Genomic DNA, 22,297 nt, shown 5'->3' with positions numbered 1-22,297 from the left:
AGCGCTTACGCTTTGAGACACAAGAGTATCTACTACACAGGTTCCATGAAATGACGTGTACATTTTGGAAAGTTACCCTAAAAGTTGAGTAAACTATACTGTAAGAAGTGGGCCTTTATATAAATTGCTACTGCAAAAAATTCTAGAAAATTTGCTTCAAACAAGAAAAATGTCTAAATACTTTTCTCTTGTTTCACTGGCAGATTTTCTTAACTTGTTACAAGCAATTCAGACTTTATTTTTGTCTTTAAATAACTTGAAATAAGACATTTTTTCTGGACTAATCAGGTGAATGTGGCTTATACAAAGTGAAAAAAGACATTTTCTGCTAAAAATTAGACAAAAACACTTGATAAGATTTAGAGCCCGATTAATCAGACCGATTATGCCTGTCACCGATTAATCAACATCGGCCAAAATGTAGCAGATTATAAAAAATTTGCTCCACGGAGATTCTGTCACTCCTGTTCCTGTGTGTCTGTGTGTTGGGCTGCACACTGCTCGAGTGCCCACCCCCGTCCACCATTATGTAATGGAAGACTATAGAACGGCGTTTTAACGTCATGTTAGTTTTTTTTGAGAGATAAACAGAGATAAATGGTAGTGTTATTTCAAATGTCCACCATTATATAATGTAAGACTATAATACAGCGTTTTAGCGTCGTGAAAGTTGCTCATTGTGTGTTTACACTTTGACTTTTTTTTTCTACTTACTCTGTTTAAAGTTTGACTTCTTTATTTATTATTGTGTTTACAGCTTGTTCTTATTTATGATTGGTTAACATTACAGTTCTTATGTTTAAAGTTTTATAATTAAAGTTCCTTATTTTAATTTAATAGTGTTCTGTCTCTGTTTTGAATCATATGGGTATTATAATAAGTTGTGTTCATATACAGTACATATCCTGTGTATATCAATGAATTTATTATATATATCAGCCGATATATCGGATATCGGCCAATATATTGGATTTTGGCTTTTTTTTGCCCCCTGTATCGGCATTGGCCCCAAAAATCCCATATCGGTCGGTCTGATAAGATTTCAGTTTCTCCAGTGGAGGTTCTCCTCAGACTTCTGCCTATAAATTACAGAAGCTGCTGTTATAATCTGTAACAGAAAACATCAGGCGTGAATCTGATTAAGTCAGAGGTTTGTGTTTTATCAACGCTTCACTGAGTCTGTGTTGTTCTTACAGTGAGCTCATTATTATACCCTCTGTTTGCTGTCAGTCAGCTGATGCTTACATGAAGGAATAAAAGTGTACGCTTCCTCTGAAAATGTCAGCAGACAAACTTTACCGTCACATTCATGTCTCTTTGTTAGGTATGAGGAGGTTTAGTTAATTTCAAGCTACCAGTGAATAATCTGTCATCTACAGCAGGTGAAAGTGAAAGTATTCAAGCGGCGGCCTCGTGGGGTTTACTCACTTCCCCTCAGAGTTGCAGCTGTTCATGCTGCCGTTGTTCGACTCCCTGCTGGGCTGCCGGCTCATGTTGCGGGTCAGCTCCACTGCCATGCCGGTCTCTGTGCTCCTCTGGATGGGTGCCCCCTTCTCCTTCTTACTCTTACCCTCTGGATGATGGAGAAAAGACGGGAAAATGAGATGATAGTCAGAGATGCTGCTTGTGTTGTTTTTCCTTTTATTTTTTACAGGTCTAATAAAACACAGTTGAAGAGAAATGTGCTCAGATCCTTTGCTGCAACAAACAGGGTCAGCTCTACCACATTTTATCAATCACAAAACATCTTTAGTGTTTGATCTATTTGATTTATTTTAATCTATTGACAGAGCTCGCCAAAATAAGAGCCCAAAATAAAACTGCAAGAAAAAAAAGAAGAAGTACCAGGTGACAAATGTTAAAACTAAATAACAACCTCAGAGTTTTATAGTGAAAAGCTCCTCAGAGCCACATAAAAGTCTTTTCAGGAGCATCACATCCACAGAAACTGGATGCTCTTAACCTTATGCTACAGTTTGAAGCAGCAAACAAAAAAATCTTGCAGGGCACATTTATCAATGGACTGTAGTCTCAGATCCAGTTAAGGACTCTTTCTGAAGCAGAGCCAAAGTCACACCCATGACCTCACTCTGAATCTGGTCATCAGTAGGAAACAGGAAATGGTTTGTTACAAATTAAAGTCAAAAGAAAAGATTTCTGACTTCTCTGATTCGGATGTGTCCGCTTTCTCACTCACTGGGTTGGTCATGTGACCAGAAGACAAAAAAATGTCCCCATTTCTGAGCCCGTTATCATTTAGTGTGTCACATCAGCAGTTATCAAACCAAACAACCTCAGCAGTGTGTCTTCATGATCTATCAGCTGTAGTCATATAAAATCCTCACACTCCTACAGACTCTCTCTTTCACCTGCGTTCACTCACGTCATCTTCAACAGGAAATGTTTTTCAGATTAAGGCTGATCGCTGCTCTATCTCTACTTCCTGTCTGCATCAGGAAGAGAGGGTGGGGGACCCCCTCAGGCCCAGTGTCCTCTAATAGCTTTTTAAGTCCACCACAAAGAGGGGAGTGTACCGTCTGGGAGGGACTCTGCTGACCAGCATGTAACAACTCCCTGAAACACATCACTGTTTGCTTTTTGTTTTTCAACAAGCACGTGCGCAGCCAGAGCACAGAGAGCTCTGCTCTCTGAGAGATCCTGCTTCTCTTAATCTCAATCTTAATCTTTGAACCTCAGGTCTCTTTCCAGTCCAGATCCAGGTTGTTATAGCTGGATCTAATGTGATGGTATAAAATCTTTGTGACACATGTGACGGTTGCATGTTTTTTAAACAAAAGTTCAGTAGAAGATTTTTCATTTTCAAAGACAGTAAAGGTTGGGATAAAAAGATGAAAAGTTGAAATCTGCAGTGAGGAACCTCTGGTTTATTATGACCCCCTTTGCTGATCTTATACTGACCTTTTTATCAGACGCCAGTTTCACTTAGTGTACAAGATTTGATTCTGCATCAGGTTGGAAACATCTGACACCCACTGAGTTTGGGAGATCTTCTTTTAAAGCCTTGTTCGACTGTTGTGATAGTTTTAAATCCAACATGGGGTTTTCTCCAGAGGTGGGAAAACATTTTGTAAAGATTTTAGCTCATTGTGATGCGTTTAAAGAAAAAACAGAGATAGTATTCAGTAGAGAAACCTTATGTAAGGCTGGTTTGATTGAAAAATTCAAAACAAAAAGTGACTGAACTAAGCTCACTACCACAGGGGTTTTTAACCTTTTCAGCCTATGACCCCAAAGTAGCGTTGCTAACCCAGAGAAAAAGAGCCTAAAATACTAAACTTGGCCAAATATATAAAATTAGACAACCTCTGTATACATGTTGCTGTGTTTCCTTAATCAATCAGCTGCCACTTGTTATCCTGGATGAGTCATGTTGAGGGGTTTTCAACAAAAAAATGTGAAAAAACAAAACAAAAAAAAAACAGATCAAATATTTTGTTTGTATGTTTGTCAACAAAATCAAAATCATTTTTTTATACTTTACAATAATGGATGATATATGAAGTTGTGAATAGTTTTTTTTCATAGACTGTATGAAAAATGGATGTAGTCTCCTCGACATCATCCGTCTGTTTCAGAAACGGAAAATGAAGCACATCGGCTATGGCGGCCATATTGGTAGTGGCAAGGGCTTGACTACAGCCATAGGGCTTCCTGTCGGTCACGTGACCTTCAGCTGTGCCTCTGGTTGGGGGAGCTTGCAATCTTAATATCCTCTGAGCTGCTGAGTTAGAAAAAAATTCTTCCCCCCCGTACAGTGTGTGCTGATAGTAAAACTAGTGGCTCAGACAGGAGACGTTTTTTGAACCAGGCTGTAAATAGGTTAATTTCTGCTTTGAAAACAGCTTTTTTTGGCTTGGTGTGTATGACTTCCAGTACTTCAGGAGCCAGCCTCAAGAGAACAATCAAGAAACAGCAGATTTTAGCACTTCAGCACTGTCTCATTTTCTTAAACTGGAGGTTGCCGCTTGTTTTTTTGTTTGTTTTTTCTTATCTTGGAAGACATGTCACCACTCCCACTTTAGGAACCAATGTACAAACGTACCGATGGAAAGCAGTATCACAAATGTCTCATGGACAGATGTTTGGAGGGAGAGCTTCACAGCAGCACAGAAACAGCAGATTGGGGATAACACAAGGGAAATCATCGCTCAAAGACAGTTTACATTGCAGCATTTACACATTAGGCCAGACATCACACCTGCTTGTTTCCCTTTTCAGATCAAATGTGACGTGTAGGTGATTTCAAACAGTGTCATCCCAAGACTTGCACGTCATTCTCTCCACATGAGTTTCAGGAAATCACAGCACATTTAATGAGTCACATCTTGAAAATGATGACAGCATCTGCAACGACCTATGTGTCACAACTAGTCTTAAAGGTACATACACCTATATACACATGCATATGGTCTAAATGGGTAAAACCTTTTCCCCAATGCTTTCATAAAAATGTCTGTTTCCTGCGATCTAGGTATTTGTTGGGATTGGAAGTAAAAAATGTAGGTAAGTATGGCAGGCATGCGTTGATACGCTGTCTATTACAGAGAAAAAATTAAATACTGAAAAGAAAAAAGTTAGAGGATTTTTTTTGTCTCAACTAAATCAAGTGTTAACAAGTTGCTCATTGCTGACAAAAAAAAGCTCATTTGTGGTGCAATGCAGGATTTCAGTTTTGGGTGGGGTAAAAACAATTTGTCTGGGCCTTAAATTACAAAAGTTAGATCATTATTTAAATCAATAAAAATGACAGATATGACTGAATGACTGATATACTACTTTGACTGCATTTTTATATCATTTGTGTGCATCAGACTGATCAACCTGCCATCACTCTCCATAGTTCTAAGCAATGAGTAGCGCTCCAACACGCCAGTGGGCTGCACAACTACAGCTTTACATTTAAAGCTATGGTCTATGATTTGGAAGCTTTGTACATCTTAATAACAGCGTTTATATTGTCCTATGTTCCAATCTACACAATATAAAGACCAAAAAGAGCGAAAAAAATCCATTCAGTATATCCGCTACAAAGCTACATACTAGTTGACCAATTGGTCGGATTGGATTGATTGGATTGGTCGGATTGGTCGGATTGATCGGATTGGATGCCACCTTGTCCTTCCCCACTACCCCTCTCACGTGACTTTGTTTACCATAGTGGGAGACGTCAGCTGAATAACTCTGGTTAGTCTGTGCCTAAACTGGCTAATGACTGAACGCTGCTGGTCTGAACGGGTCGGCTCTGTCAATAGATTTTAGCATAAGTTAGCCACACATCTTTAGCATTGTAAACTGAGCTGGTGAAGACACGCCGAGAAAGGTAAAGCTTCGCCCACAGTCAGCTCTGCTCTGATCAGCTGGCAGTGGCAACGCCAGAGGTACTTCGCCGGCTAATTCATGGTTTTGATGGAGCCGGTCCAATTGAAAAAGCTACCACTGTGTGTTACAAGGAGGATGACTGTCCTGTTTGTTACATTTTCTGCCGGCTGCTTCTTGCTCTGTCTGAGGGGGCGTGTTGTTAAGAGGCGAAGAAGGGCGATAAAGGCTGGGGGGCGGGGTCTTTGAAAACAGAGGGGAGGGGTGAGTGAGGCTGCGTTTTTCAAATGCATCACATCAGCCAAACTGGGTTTCAGATCGTAGACCATAAATTTAATATAGGCTGAACAATCAGTGACATTAACAACAGTTAAATAAAAGACAAAAAAAAAAAAGTATTTCCAAAATCATTTTCTAGTCCTGACCCTGAAACGTGAGGCTGAGTGTTTAAAGCTCTGTTTAATTTTTTTTTTTTTCTTTTCCGACAGGCTTGACAGATTTTGAAACAACAACAAAACAAACTTGAAGTCACAAAATTTCACAATGTTTGTTTTAAACCAACCAAACCAAAATAAAATGATAATCATTTTTTTTTAAGTTTAGGGTGGGCATGTTGAAAAGTTGGTGGGCCTGGGACTGTTGGGCCCACCCCTAACGCCTCCCCTGGTGCTGCCTGTTGCAGTTCACTTGGATCTCAGGTGTGGCTGGCTGAGACGTCATTTAAGAAATAAAAGATTGTTTTGAATGATTAGCATTACTTGGAGTCTTTTTCAAGGGACTTTAATGTCAGAAATGAGCTGCTCAGTTTTTAACCGTATTTACACATTTGTGGTTTTCTCACCAGGTCCGCTGATCTGTGAGGTGCTGCGGCTGCGACGGTTGCCAACGATGGCCACCACCCTCGCACTAAGGCTGGAGCGTCTTTTCTTGCTGCCGCCGCCCACTGTACCCAGCGCCGTGTCTGATTGGCTGCCGTCCGTGCGCTCCTGTGTGTAGATCTCACTGCTCACACTGGAGCTCTTCAGCATGCTCCGGCCCACAGAGCGCAAGTGTCGACTGCAGAGAGAAGAGACACGGTGACTCTGTGATCTGAGGTGATGGAGAAAAACAATTTAATATGATTTTACTGTCTTCAAACTTTACCTTTATTTACAAAAATATAAAAAAGCACAGCCTACAGGAGAGGTTGAGGAATTTAATTTAATTAAACACCTGACTCAAGTACAGCTGAGTTATCTGGGCCCCTTTGTGGACATAACAATTACAGAAAAGTTTGATGTTTTGAAGAATCTGTTAGATATAAGATTACTCATAATTTTTGACTTGAGTTAAACTTTTTAAAAATCAAATCAAGAGTTGCTGTTCATTCTTCTCAAACGAGCCATGACACTCGGACAGAAGCGTGTAAATCCCCACTGCTGCCTCCTAGGAGCACGGAGGAGCTGCCGCATGTCCGTCCCCTCAGAGGGGGTCAGAGTGCTGCAGGAGAGCCCAGCTATGCTGCCCCTTTCACCCATCATCTCCGCTCCCTGTGGGTCACTGACAGCCACAGACCAGAGACCCAGAGGAGCCAGGGAAGGAAAGGGAAGGGAGGTTTGAGGCCTCTCCTCCGCCCCCTGCAGGGGAGTTAAGGAAGAGTGGGCAGCAGAGGGAGAGGCAGGGAGGGGAGGGTCCAGGTCTGGAGGGTGGAGGGGGTCCAGGCAGTCACAGCACAGGATGCATGCAAGGAGGGATCTGAGACATGCAGAGGGGAGTGCACAGATATTCACAAATACTCAAACACAGGCACAGGAAACAAATGCAATGACAGAAAATACTCCTCACTTTGAAATTATTAAGGAAACATAAAAAATATCTCAAAGCTTGTGTTTTGACTGTAAATGATCTTATGACAAAGTTAAACAGCTATCAGCACAAAATAGACTTTTTTCTTTTCTTGTTTTTTTTTTCTTGATTTGACAGTTTTTACGTTTTTTAATACAAAATTTACACTGAGCAACACATTATCCTAGAATTTACAAACAAAAACAATTAATTATTGACAGAGGATTACTTTATTTAATCAGAAGAGTCCCAAATTAGCAGTGAACAGATAATTATTTCACTTCTATGAGGACTTACATGTTAAGGTTTATCAAGCAGGGTGTGAATTGGGGTTTCTGATTAAAGAAAACGGCATGCAACATCTGTTTCACTGGACGCACAGTTTCCTTCCAAGCAATCCCTGTTAATAAAACCTACATAATATTTTTTCCAAGTCTCAATATAAAATAAATGTTTATGCTTATACTTATTACTTGACAATGACATACATACTTTATTTTTTTAAATGACAATTTTTCTTTAAAGGTGGAAGTAACAAATGAGGACTTGTTTTTTTCTCTCATGCCCCTCATATAAGAAAGTGTGTCAAAAGCCTCTGGGTTTGCTTTAAAAGCGCTCTATTGGAATTGATCTGAGGTAAGGCCATAAAGAACGCCGCCCGCTCTTTCTCCTCTGCCCAAACCTCAGTGCATTAGCGGCCAATAAGCTGCAGTTCATCAGGAGCAGCTGGCCCACTGAGGACCACTGGGATTAGGTCATTTGTCCCTGTCAGCATACAGCGGCTCCACCCTATGTGTGTAAGTGTATATGTGAGGTGTGTGTGCTTGTGTCACAGTGTGTGTAAGCCTACACATGAATAGAACAAAGGGGTTGCTTTGGATGTTTTAATTTAATCAGAAATGGATCATGATTTTCATGTTTCAAACATTTTCTTTAATGGTAAAAAAAAAGAGAGCGATTATAATGTCATTTTACAAACATCGTTATTTTTTTCTTACAGCTCTAGGCCATAATTCTATGTTCATACAATTCATATGACAAGTCAATGTTAAGACATGATTGGATGTGAGTTCTTGTTTAGTGACTAGAATGACTCAAATGTCTTGGCATTAATTTTGTGAATTGCAAAGCATTCAACACTCTTTTCACTTCTTTCATTACTTGTAAGTGTTGAAATCAGCTGATCTTTAGTGAGTTATTCACACCACAATGGTCAATGGTCAAGACTCAAAAGTCAGTTGGACACTTTTATAAATCAGGACAGGTAGAAAAAGAGGTTTTGTTTGGAGAAAAAGTAAGCAAGGTTGTTGGGTTATTGGGTCAACTTGGAAAAGTTTTGTCACTGGGTTCCTGCTCTCAGTAGTAGAAGTGAGCTGTTTGATTAGCAAACTGAGCGACTCGTTTCAGAAGCTCTACAAAATGTAGAAGAGTTTAAAGTATCTCGGGGTGGTGTTAGATTCAAAAATGCTGTTCCAAAGACATGCTCAGAAAAAAGTAAAAAATATTAATTTCAATATCCGTAATTTCAAACATATTAGAGATTTTTTTAACTGATAAAGCAGCACTTATATTTATCCACTCAATGATACGCTCTCATATTAAGTATTGCATTACCAGTTGGTCCTTCACTGGCCTCTCTCATTAAGCCTATTGAATCATCAGGGCACTGAATATTTTAGACATGAAACCTTTTTCTCACCATCATTACCAAATACTCAACAAATATTATCAACTCAATCTCTCAAATTTTAAATTATTTAAATCATCCTGCTTAATTTACAACGTTTTACACCATTTGGCCCCTCCGACTATGAATGAGTTCATCAAGCAGAAATCCGTCTGTGGTTCTACACGAGTGACCCCGGCGGCGGTCAGAGGAGATTGTGAAATTCCGCTAAGACGAACAGCGTTCTCTCAAAACCTCCTGTCAGTCCAGGGTGCAAAAGTTTAGAACAGTCTTCCCTTATCAGTAAAGGGAATGTCCAAGTCTGCAAACATTTAGGAAACAGCTAAAGCTGTGGCTGAGAGAAACGCAGTCATGTGAGCATGTGTGATCCATAAGTTGCTCATGTTGGTGCTATAGGGGTTGGTGCTATAGAAGTTGCATTTGCTAAATGCTTGATGGACTTTGTGTGTTGGGAGGATGTGCACTATATATGTTTCTTTTTCTTTTTTACTTGTCTACTGTCCTTAGGTTTGTCCTACTGTATTTAGTGTCTTGTATGTATATGTTACCATCAACCTGCCAGAGGGTCAATAAATAAAAAGATAAATTTAAAAAAATTGGATAAACACACTTGTCAATATGACAACAAAAGCATTCTGCGCATCATCACTTAATAAGAGAGTCAAGTCGGACACAACCTACAACACTAATGTCAACTGTATCAAACTTCTGAGATGCATTAATTGCTTACTACTTAATGAGACGCTTCTACGGTGACAAAACGTAAAAACAACGTAAAAGAAAATGTTCAGAACTTTTTTCTTTTTTCAAAAAATGGGGAAAAAAGTATGATGAAACCTTTAAAAACTTTAAAAAGTGCCTTATGTTAAGTAATAAAGGGAGAATAAAGCACAATATCTATCCATCCATCCATTTTCTATACCGCTTATCCTGTTTAGGGTCACGGGTGGCTGGAGCCTATCCCAGCAATCATTGGGCGAGAGGCGGGGTACACCCTGGACTGGTCGCCAGTCAATCGCAGGGCTGACACATAGACAGACAACCATGCACGCACACACTCACACCTAGGGACAATTTGGTGTGACCAATTAACCTGCATGTTTTTGGACTGTGGGAGGAAGCCGGAGTACCCGGAGAGAACCCACGCATGCACGGGGAGAACATGCAAACTCCACACAGAGACCCACCGGCCGAGGTGGGGATTTGAACCGGTGACCTTTTTGCTGTGAGGCTGCAGCGCTAACCGTTGCACCACCGTGCAGCCCACAATATCTAGCTTCCTGTAAAAATGGAAACAAAATCTACGGTAGTCAAAGAGACAGCCATCGAAGGCACAGCCAAAAATTTCTAGTTCTAACTGTCAGGTCACTGTAGTATCTGTAAATATATTTCGGAACTATATCTGCAACATAGAAGTTAAGAAAAACAGCTCAAGTCAAACCTCAAAAAAGATAATGGATCTTATGTTCACCTGGACTATGACTTCACCCCTTTATGAAACCATCTCTTCCATAACATCACATCTTCACATTAACAGACTCCAAAAGTAAGCTAGTAAAACTATCAAAGAGGCAAATTTGGAAAACATACGGACAGGAAAATGTTCTTAAACTTGGAATAGATTAGCATTTTCACTCTCTCTTAAATACCCTAACCTTTTTACAGATACAGGTAGGAATGAGTAGTTTACACGTCCAGGTTGAAGAGGTGTTTACATGTCACTACACTTTCGACCACAGACTCAATATTATTAAGTAGATTTTAAAAAACAGATGGGAAACATCCAGCTGGAAGATTCCAGTTTAAGGGTCTCCTGATCTGACCTCTGACCCCCCTTTGGAGGGATCAAACAAAAAGAAACTAACTTCCCTTCAGAGATCATTAAGTGCCAGTCCATAACTGCTACCATTAAAAGTTTTCTGCAGAGTGCTGTTGTCTTAAACGGTCGGGGACTTGGGGATTTTCTATCTTGGCTGTGTAGCGAGAAGATGGATGGTCTGTCGTCATCAGTGATTTTACCGTTTGGGGTGTATTGATCTTTACCTGGAATCCCTCGTGTCTCCAGCTACAGTGTGTCTCCTGCGCTTCAACTCTGCAGAGAAACGTCTTTTTCCCGCTGCCCTCCTCCTTTCCTCCTCTCCATTCACCCCCCAAGAGATCCTCCTGTCTTTCTTCTCCTCCTCTAACGACTTAGATCTGAGTCCAGTGTGTTTTGATTTGTTTTTAAAAGAACGTGTGTGAATAAGAAGAGGCAGGGCATGCAGAGACAGACGTGCAGCAGGTAGCATGCAGAAATAAAACAGAAGAGCACAAAGTAGTTAGCATGCACATTAAAAAACGTCCACCTCCATCAAAAGCACTCAAAACACCAAACCAAACACATGACCAACAGCCGAACAAGACTGACCTCAGCCGTCCCCCTGGACGTTCTGATTGGATAGAAATGTAGCTGGTGCTACTGAGGCGGGAGGCACTGCTGGCACGGGAGATGGCCGACATATCGCTCCTGTCACTATCTGTTGATCTGGCTGACATGTTGTCGCTGCTACGCCGCTGCTCTGCGTACATCTTTGGACAGAGAAAAGTGGTTTATTAGTTAAGTGTAGGAGTAAGAGGGGGGATCTGAAGTGTGACTCCTGGACATGGGTGCTGACCTCCCGTTTGGTCTTGAGGTCCGTCTCAGGGTCGTGGGAGGCTGAAGGCCGGTTGGAATGTACTTTCATCGGCAGCTGTCGGGCTCGCCCGTCGACTGCAAGTGCTAATGAAAAAAGAGACCCACAAACAATGCAGCATTTAAAAACATACAGTGACAGATAGTTGTGATGTGTTTCAAGTAGAAAGACCAAAAGGGGGGTGTAGGATCTGGTTTCTGACACTAGATGGAGCATGATGCTCACTTATTGAACAAGGATGCTGGGAGGGTCAGAAACACATTTTCTCACCAACTGAAGTAAAAATATACAGTGGTAGCCAGAATCATATTTTATATACATTATATTTTAATTGTTTATGAGTGAGAAATCTTTATAAAATGTCAAGTGTTGTAACCATCTTAGCCACCACTGTATATTTCTGTTAAGATGAAACAAAGAGGCACTCATGAGCTACTGATAAACAAGTTTCCTTGTACATGAAACCCCACATGTCTCACAGCTTTGTCAGCTTGAACAAGCAAACTGAAATATTTAATATACTCCTTGGGTAAGGAGATATGAAAAGGGTTCAGAAACTGGGTGCTACAAGCTGCAGTTGAATGTTTTCAAGTTTTATTTTCTCAGCACGATAGTTGTCTCTTTGTTTTCTAGAAAAATAAAAGCTTCTAATCCATTTTGTTGTGCTTGATTAGTCAAATTATTCTGATTCAAAGCTTACTAGTTTTTAATGAATGAGGCTAAACTTGTTACTGATGACCATGTCTGCATCACATTACATTACATTACATCTAACTAGGTTATGTGTTTAAAAATTAAATCTGAGCTTATATATTAAGTGTTCTTTTCTTAGTGACTTACATAAAATTATTATGATATTAGCTAACACAAGTCTTCAGCTTTTACTTATTTAACAGAACTGTGAAAAGTAAGAACAGTCATGAAGTCATCTTTTTGGTTTCAAAGGTTTAAAAAGTATAGACGCATATTAAATCTGCATTTTAAATGTCTGAAAAGGGTGAGTGAGTGAGTGATCTATGAGTACTCAGTAGCACATAAGCCGTAACTTTCTTTTTTGGTTTAGAGTCAAGTATTTCTAAAAATGTATGCTCTGAATTGCTGGCTTTGAGTCTTCACTGTGTAACTTGTGGCCCTGTTTACCAGTACAAGGTACAATGTACAGTTTTAGTGTCAGAATTGCAATATGTGTGTGACACATGCAGAGGAGTGGAATTGTGATGCTCAAGGGCTCACCGTGTTACCACTAACATAAGTATAAAATAGTAAACATTCAGAATAAAAACTAATAGAATTGCATAGAGAATAGATAAAGTGTAAAAAAAAATATTAAAAATAAAAAAATATCAAGGAGAAAGGAAACATTTGTGCCACCTTGTAAATATTTGGTTGCTTTGGGCCTAGAAAATAACAAACGATTGAGAAATGGGATCTTTGTACATCGAAGCCTTAAAACTCACAGTCTTTCCTCTGTGGTCTCACAATATATGAAAGTAATCCCTGAGTAACTCTTACCTTGCTCTATGCTGCTGCTTTTTGCAGGGAGCTGAGGCAGCTGTCTGCCCCTGCGACCTGATGAGGGAGTCCCCGTCGGAGAGGGGCTGCCATGAGGGTGTCCTCTGAACAACAGGAAGACAGAGGCACAAAGAGAGGGAGGAGAAGACACAAAAACACGTTTTCACAGCTGATTTCATCTCAAACAAAAGGTAGAGCCCAAAACTGAGTCACAGGGACACAATACTGGTAGAGGTCAAAGGTCAGGAGAGGTCAGTTCTTTTTCTAAGACACAGATTGAGAAAGAAGGGAGGGCACCAGAGTCCACAGCACGTTCCTATTTCATCATGATAACACACCTATGACATGAATTTAACACACACACACACACACACTAATTGACAGAGAGGCTTGGTTCTGGCTGAAGCATGCACCTGTCTAGTCGTGGTGAGTTTGGGCAGGACCCGGCCAGGGCCGTCTGCCCAAAGGGCCTCAGGGGGCCCCCTCTCCCCCTACTGCCCCTCAGGATAGAGGTGGGCTGGATACGACTGCCATCAACAAATAAAAGAAATTAAAAACAAAGCCCTGATAAATGCACAGAGATCAAATATTGCCCACAAAAAAAGTTTTTTTGTGGGCATAAAAATTTGAGACTTTTTGATTTGATGTCAACATCCAGGTACAGCTAAAGCTGCCAAAATAAAATCACAGGAAACATAACTTTTCTAGCCTCAACAGTCCCTCATCAACCTCCTGCTACCCTCCAAAGGAGAACTCACAGTATGAACAGCAGATTAAGTAAAGAGAGTGAAGGGATGAATCAAAGTAAATACATGGATGAATGAATGAGCTCACCTGTCTCCCTCCAGACTTTTTCTGCTGCTCCTGTGACAGTTTGGGCTTGGTGAATTGCTACACTGCCTGTTTCCACAAACAACAACCAAGAGAAAAGAAGAAACCAACACGAGATGGAGAGTGACGACCCAGAAATAAAGAAAAAAAAACAGAAACTGACTGGTGTGACGTAATGTAAGAGACTCAAACCAAGACTTTGGTTTTTGTGGTTTTTAAGAGCAACACATCTCAGATCTACACATTCTTTTCCATCAGTAACACTTCTAAAGAAGAGGAAGCGCATGAAGCCACAGAGGTTGAAAAATTGAGAGCAGAAAGAGCAGGTGCAGCCCGATGAAGGAGAAATTACACAACATTAGACCACACAGGGATTTACAGGGACAGGGGAGAAGACTGCTGATCACAGGATCTGAGCAGCGCCCCAGACTAGTCTACAGGACAAGCTCTACACCGCAGGAAAGGTTTCAGAGCTAAAAGCAGGAAAGCAGAGCAGTGAGGGGCGACAGGAGCTGAGGCAGGCCTGGTATACCTGTCTTCCTCAGGGGCCACATGTTCTACTAAGATCCTGGGACTTGGGGGAGTCTTGTGGGGCAAAGAGATGGAGCACCTAGAGAGGCAGGAAGTGGGGAGGAGGAGCATCCATAGATAGGGACACCAGAAGAGGATGTTAGTGAGAAGAGGGACAGTGAAGGCTCAAAATGTAGCATTTCATGTCAAAATAACAGTGTAGCCCCCTAGCACAAAAAGTTTGCTCATTTAAAGAACTCTTGGGAGAAGGGGGCTGCTTGTTACAACTTATCCAGCTGTTAAAGGATAAGTTCGGTTTATACAGCTTTTACATTGTTTATAGAATGAAGCAGAACAAAGTACTCACCCAGAAGGCTTTCCTGATCCAAGCAGTGCTTCGGGAGATATTTAGATCCAAAATCGTGCAGCGGACGTCCCTATAATGGGATCCATCGGAGCATAGACAGCACTGCTCCTAAAACTGCATTTATCATCCAAAAACTCATGTTTTTCACTCATATTCCATCATCCGGGTTAGTCCTCTGCTGCAGACTGTGTCACTCCAGACAGCGCTGTGTGGCTGTAATGACCTCTGAACTGACAAATACTTTGTTTACGCTTGCCCCTCAAAGAAAGGAGAAAGTGGAGTCAGCTCTCCAGAAAGTACTGCGCATGCACCTGGACTAACTGCTGCAGAGGACTAACCCGGAGCGGACCATGATGGAATATTGGTGAAAAACATGAGTTTTTGGACGATAAATGCAATTTTAGGAGCGGCACTGTCTATGGATCAGCACTGCTTGGATCAGGAAAACCTTCTGGGTGAGTATTTTGTTCTACTTCATTCTATAAACAATGTAAAAGCTGTATAAACCGAACTTATCCTTTAAAGTTATTGAAGACAGCAACCCAAAACCTGGGCTGTCACTCCGAGCAAATAAGACTGCTGCTGTTAGAAATTGGAAAATAGGTTGCAGGCTTGACCAAGTGGTTAAATCACATCCACCTACAGCAGGCAGCCCAGTTTGATTTTCAGGCCAAGGCCCCTTGCCTCATATCATCCTCACACCCTCCCTCCCAGTCTCCTGCTTTGTCCACTGTCCTCATCAAAATGATGGTGTAAAAGCGCAGAGATACAGTTCAGCTTGGTGTTAAAAAGTTGGATAATTCGACTCTCCTCTACTGTAGACCATGCAGGGCTAACTCAGTCAGATAAATCTGGCTACAGCTAATCATGACTTGTTACGGAAAGCAAACAGATGAAAATCATAATGCCCCTTGTAGCCAAACAAGCCAGCATCATCGACTCGCTAACTAAAGTAGCAAACAACAGAAATGAACAGGTATAGGTCCAACATTAAGTCAGGCAGCAGTGGTGCTCAGTGTTAGCACTTTTTATATCACAGGGGCATGTGTTTTTATTTCATACACAAGCTATGATGCTACCCAGCTGTAAATTAGCACACATAAAGCCAGTACTTTGTTTCACAAAAAGGACAAAAAGTGGAGTTTGGGGCTCCGTGTTTCTGAAGGTTTCTGATTTGATTTGTTCCCTCCTGTGCATACGTGGATTCCCTCTAGATACTCCGGCTTCCTCCCACAGTCCAAAAACATGCTCAACGGGTCACATTAGTACCTCTACAATGCCCAAAGTGCACATGTGAATCGTCATCTGTCTCTGTATGTTAGCCTTGTGATAGGCTGGCGACCTGACCAAAGTGTACTACGTCTCTTGCAACAGCAAAAACAAAGGATGGGTAATGACCACTCAAACATCCACTAATCCTGAGCAACACTTAATCTGAACAAGCTTGTAGACTTAAATCTGAGTGGGTGGTTGAAAGTTTTTGGTAGTAGCTCTGCTAATGTTAGCACTGAGCTGCAGACCCTTGGCTTTGAAACATCCCTTATCTTATCAAACAAAGTCAGGCCCCTTATCTTACAGTGTTTTACTTACAGCAATGCAATAAATCCTGTTCTGATTTATATGAATTAAATTTACAGTTTCTGTCAAGGTCACAAACTAAACCAAAGTACATCTAGTAACGTCTCACACAAGCCCCATCTCCACCAAGAAGTCCAGTTCAGATCAGTACGGTTTGGTACAGGTTAGCACGGTTAAGCCTGGTCCTGTTTGCGTTTTCACAGCCACCCATGCCTCTTGGTAGTAGGTGGTGTTTAAGCTGGGTGTCGATAGCCACATAAGTTACATGATAGCGTGACACGGTGTACCCCGCTAATAAATCCAACAAAGAAGAAAAATGTGACACAGGAAACAAAAAGCATAGATGGAAGACATCCATCAATTTGTTCTTTTTGTGATTGGCATGTGGCTCTTTGCTACAAGAACAATCAAGTTTTGTTTCAGAGAAGACTGTGAGCCGCCAGGAGAAATGCAGTTGCTGTCGCGCAGTAAGTGACAATACTCTTAAACCAATCAACAGACTGTAAGTGTTGTAGGCTCCACCTTCTGGGATCAGACCAGTTTAGTCTGACACCCCTACAGAAGGGTCCCAAAAAGTGGAACAACTCATCTCAGTTATCTGGGATTAGTCGGTGGAAACGCCGTAAAATGTGTGCCGTGCTGAGACAAGCCGAACTGAACCACTTGGTTGAAACAGGGTTTAAGTTACATTTGAACGGTGCATAGGCTACTTGTCTAAAGCTGACGCTCTGCACATTCTGCAGAAACTCAACAACTCTGACATCTAATGTCTTCAAATAAATGGATTTATGATGGTGTGAGCATGTGAGAGTTCAAAAAACAAAGTAGAGGACACAAGACTAGATTTAAGTTATGAAATGGAGCAGATGAGATAAAATTTGAGCAAAAAACTCTTCATTATGCAAAATAAAAAATATTTTGGGCTAAAAATGTTATAAAATCCAGATCCTCATTCTGCCATTAAAAAAACTGCATATTTTCCCCGTGTCGCCCCCTGATGAAAAACATTTTCCTTGGTCAGAAGCAGAGTTTGCTGATGTTTACACAGCACATAACACTGCAGAAAACTGACCACTGGTCATCTGGTAACAAGAGACACCTGAGGGACAGGTGAGGTTCGATTTCATCAGTCTGCGATAATGAAACAAGGATGTTCAACAGCATTTAGAGGCTGATTTTTACTGAAATCACTAGAAGAAATAGTTCACAAACAGAGCATTCAGACGTTACTTTCACAGTCAATAAATATGTCTGTAAGAGCAGCTGATTCTTGGTCATTTTCACAAAATTAAAGCCTGTTTCTTAAAAGTCCAAGTTTAAGCTGTATGTTTACAGTCAGACTGTTTTGACTTTTTAACCCTTACACTCAGTATTTTGATTGCCTCTGCTTAACACAGCTGCCAAACACAGCAAGCTTTATTTTTCCTTTTATATTGATAAATATTTGACCTTTAAAACTGTTGAATGGGAAATTCATTCAAGTTTGGGAGCCTTACATGAGACAATGTAAAAAAAAAGTGGGATGATTTTAACATGCAAGTCCCGAAAACAAACACACTGGTTTAACGGCAAGGACAGAGTTCAGAGATGATGTTTCTGTGTGATTCTTCATTTAAGTAGCAGCACCATGAAAAAATGCATTAAAATGTGTTGCTTTATACCTGTCTCTGTCAGAGGGGTGAAAGTTGTTGTCGGGTCTGAGACAGGTGGTGCTGGCACTCCTCACTCTGTCCAACGACGGCTGCAGGTCGCTGCGTTGCCACAGCATGGCAGCAGAGACAGACAGAGAGAGGGGGAGAGATGGAGACAAGATGTACAAAGACAGAGGATCCAGGCATGAGGAGAAGAGATGGAGAATAAAAGATGATGGGTAGGAGGAAAACAAAAGAGGAGAAGAGGAGGATGGTGAGAAAGAGTTAGGAAAGGAGAGAAGGAGAAAGAGTAAGAAAGCGCATCAGACAGTGCAGTTACATGTAATGGCTCTGATTCTCCATCTCCATTTATCATAGGCAGTCATTCCTCGCGGCCGTGAGACCACTCAGATGGGAGGTTGGTGGGTTACCATGGGAACCAGGTCTAAGTGAGAGTGGGGGGCTGCTCGTGAGCCAGCGAGCAAGGGGCTGAATAACTGAGGAGGGAGGGCGAGGAGAGGAGAGGAGAAGCGGGTGTTCGCTCACAGCTGCATGTTTGTCACGTCATGCAGCTCTGTGACAACAGTTACTTTCAACAGATGGTTGGCTCTGCGCCATCGCATGACACAGCACTTAATGTTTTCAGGACAACAACAACAACAACGACGAGGGCTTAGGGTTCAGTGTCTGTGTAAAGCTCTGCCAGCGTAGCTCCAGGAGCGGGCTGGGATCATGGACAGAGGAGGAAAACAATGGCTGGTCCTAAAAAATATACGGTAATGATGTGAGAAAACATCACAATAAAGTACAAAAAAACATCTTCTTGAAATCAAAAGCCAAATACTAATAAAAAAGGATGATGGAAATTCAAAAATTGTAAAAAAAAATAAAAATAATTATAATAATAAAATGCATTGCATTTTTTATTATTTCCATCAAATCTGGTTAATTTTTTTTTATGTTTCAATTTATTAAATTTAGTATAAAATTGACAATTTTAGTTTAACTATTTTTGGAATACTTTATTTGCAGCGATTTAAATCCTTTGGTCATGGAGCCCTGCCCAGAGCCTTTAGATTGATAAAACCACAACTCCTACTGGTGAATAATATTAATAATAATAATAATAATAATGATAATAATAATAAAAATAATAAAAAATAATAATAAAAACAAAAATTATTGTCTCTAATATTATTATTATCATTTTTATTATTATTATTATTTTTAAAAAATGAAAATAAAACAAAAACAATTTTAAAGGAACTTTTTGAAAAAGATTTTACACAAGTAAAATCAACGTTTGCTTATTTTTTCAGAGTTTAAGGAAAAATAATAAATAAATTATTCAATAAATATCCTAATTCCAATGTAATAATAAATAAATAATGATAAATACTACTACTACTACTAATAATAATAATAATAATAATTATTATTATTATTATTATTATTATTTTAAATTTACATTTTGAGCCTGAATAAAAAGAATAACAAATAAATTAGCTGATAAAAAATTTAACATAAATTTCCAATAATTATTCTGAATACTTCAACACATTGTCTCAGATTTTCCTTTTTTGAGCCATACTCTGACTTTGTAATCCAGTGCTCATGTAAGCCTCCTCAATGTTTGTCACCACACATCAGGGAGGAAAAGGTTGTTGGTGAAGGGTTGATGGGGGAGGACGGGGGAGGAGACACAGCATGTTGTGCTCTTACCTAACTGTGACCTCATCAGTGAACCTGAGCACTCGGTGTGTGAGGATGCTACGAGGCATGGTGCCGCCCCCTTCCTGCCTGGGGGGCGGCTTGTTCTTTAGGCATGCAGGGAGGGTGGAGCTGTCCAGCAGACCCCGCCCATACAGATGGATGTGTGTGAGAGAAGGCAAAGTAAAACAATAAGGACACATGCAGCTGACAGAAAAAAAAAAAAACATATGACAGGGGACAGAAACAGCAGGATGACGCGAAGCATGCAGAGGAACAGGAGACGAACAAAAGCAACATTAACTCTGTCAGATGATGGAGCTCATACAGATAAACCTCAACCTGTCTGTGATCTCAGAGTGAAAAGTTCATTATATAAGAGAAGTGATGGCTCTTTCTACCCTCCCTGTGGATTGACCCCTTACAGATACTGTACAGGGGCTGAGGATATGTAACGTTGATTACATAACACAATGCACAGATGTGAAACCATCCAGGAAGCACGTGTCGAGAAAACCAAGTTACTAAACATCTGTCATATGTAAAGGAGAGACACGAGGAGGATTAAAGCAGAACAGAGAGACGGATGAAGCTGTAGGGATGAAGTGATAATGTGCTTTCTATAAAAATATGTATTTATGTGTTTTATTCGACTCAATATCTTAAGAAAACAGTTCTCATTTGTTGTAGCCCATTGATGTATAATATCACTTTTTTATCCTTTACTCAATCTGACCATTCCAAGCCATGCCAAGAATGTCAGACTGGTTTCCAGTTGTTCCTTTACAACATCGCTATGATTGTAGATTGTGTCATGATAGAGGCACATTGAAAATTCTAAGTGCAGGATTTTGAATCAATAAAAGTCAAAACATTGCTGCTAAAAGTTGGTCAAACTCATATGTACAAAGAGCTGCAAACAAAGAGTGACCAAATTAAATGAAATTTAGACCCAATGGTACTGTGATCATGTGTTGCTCACTTCAATGAATGAGGGATATTGTATGCAATCATATCCAATGTCACCAGTGAGAGATCAGAAGATACTAAGTGATTCAACAATCCAACAGTGTCAACAACCATTTATTTTTTGGGTAGGTGGGCTTTTTGTTAAAGAGGCTTAGTCCATTGAGACATATATTTACCATCCTTTAAACAAACCTCAGTGTGATGGGGGGGGGGGGGCTGATTTCGGTCCATTAACTAAATTTCCCCTTGAACAGAAGCTATAGTTCTTGGAGCTGTGACCCTAGTTTGAGTCCCACCAAAGGTTCTCAGCCACATGTAAAAACCCACTCCCTACTCCTCATTTCCAACTCTGCTCTGTCTCACTGAACCCTCATCTCAGTGGACATGAACAAAATCTGAAGATCTTGGTATTTATCAACAGCAATGCAAGCAAGAGATTGTTGAGGAGCTGACATTTCTTGACGTTATACTTAGGGATGGGTACCGAATCAGGTACTTCTATAGGTACCAACCGAATTCTGTCAAAAGTACCAGGTACCAAATCATGTAAAATCAAAAGGTAGCATGTTCAGGTACCTAAATGTATCCTTGTGACTGTGAGGGAGTGGAAGAGTAGGAAATTTTCCATACTGGACATGAACACAGCATTACAAGGTTATATGTTGAAGAATAAATATGATAAATTGAAAAAAACTATATTCTATAATTAAACATATTGATATTTTTTACCACATAAAAACAAAAAAGTACCAAAAATTGGTACTATTGAGTACCGGTACTGATTGCCAGGTACTCAACATTACCAATTTTCAGTACTTTTTTGTGTTTATGTGGAAAAAATTATCAATTTGATTAATAATAGAATATAATTTTTACCGTTTTTGTACCGATTGCCAGGTACCAGGCATTGGTACCATGTAGTTTCATAATGAAAGGTACCCATCCCTAGTTATACTACAATAGACCAGACAAGGCTAGAATAGACCAGAATAGACTAGAACAGACTTTACTAGACCAGAATAAACTAGACAAGGATAAATACTAGAATACACTGGCTGGGTAGGGATGGGTACCTTTCACATTTGAAACGATATGGTACCGATGCCCGGTACCTGGCAATCGGTACCGGTACTCAGCGGTACCAATTTTCTGTACTTTTTTGTGTTTATGTGGTAAAAATATTATTTTTTTTAATAATAAAGTACACTTCCTTTTTCAATTTGACACATTTCCTCTTCAATATATAACCTTGCAATGCTGTGCTCATGTCCAGCATGGAAAATCACCTACCCTTCCACTCCATCACAGTCACAAGGATGCATTTAGGTACCTAAACATGGTGCCTTTTGATGTTACCTGAATCGGTACCTGGTACTTTTGACAGAATTTGGTCGGTACCTATAAAAGTACCTGATTGGGTACCCATCCCTACTGGCTGGACTAGAAAAGACTATGATATACTAGATAAGAGTAGACCAGAATAAATCCTTTTGCCCTAGGCCCTTCAGATACATATTGTGGGCAGGATGTTCCATTTCAAATAAGGCTATTTTGTGTTTAAGTGTTTAATTCTTGACTGAAATTAGAGTGAAAACCTTTTCAATTTTTTTTTCTCAAAAATTTCCAGTCTAGCCTTTTCAGCTGGAAAATATACACAGGAAAGAAATGG

The 22,297-nt window shown here is 40.3% G+C and overlaps 1 protein-coding gene across 7 annotated transcripts in view; it reads right to left on the bottom strand.

Annotated features, from left to right (window-relative positions):
- rims1b (regulating synaptic membrane exocytosis 1b) overlaps window positions 1-22,297 on the bottom strand; it is a 121,321-nt gene that overhangs the window by 8,271 nt on the left and 90,753 nt on the right. For 4 of the 7 annotated variants that reach the window (XM_074694239.1, XM_074694266.1, XM_074694248.1 and 1 more), the window contains 6 exons: window positions 17,980-18,069; window positions 13,033-13,136; window positions 11,503-11,606; window positions 11,256-11,416; window positions 6,179-6,393; window positions 1,429-1,573 (listed from right to left, as the gene is read on the bottom strand). In XM_074694239.1, the coding sequence (XP_074550340.1) occupies window positions 1,429-1,573; window positions 6,179-6,393; window positions 11,256-11,416; window positions 11,503-11,606; window positions 13,033-13,136; window positions 17,980-18,069 (819 nt within the window). Of the gene's footprint in view, window positions 1-1,428; window positions 1,574-6,178; window positions 6,394-6,608; window positions 7,072-10,891; window positions 11,045-11,255; window positions 11,417-11,502; window positions 11,607-13,032; window positions 13,137-17,979; window positions 18,070-22,297 lie in introns of those variants that run through there. The other 3 variants (XM_074694275.1, XM_074694284.1, XM_074694291.1) reach the window with 2 other exon arrangements.

Source organism: Halichoeres trimaculatus, unplaced genomic scaffold (assembly GCF_033239565.1).
Source record: "Halichoeres trimaculatus isolate MK-OKI-2021-1 unplaced genomic scaffold, fHalTri1.1 fHalTri1_scaffold_2, whole genome shotgun sequence".
Taxonomy (NCBI): domain Eukaryota; kingdom Metazoa; phylum Chordata; class Actinopteri; order Labriformes; family Labridae; genus Halichoeres; species Halichoeres trimaculatus.
Note: the sequence above shows the minus strand (reverse complement) of the source record. Positions and strands in the feature narration are given on the sequence as shown.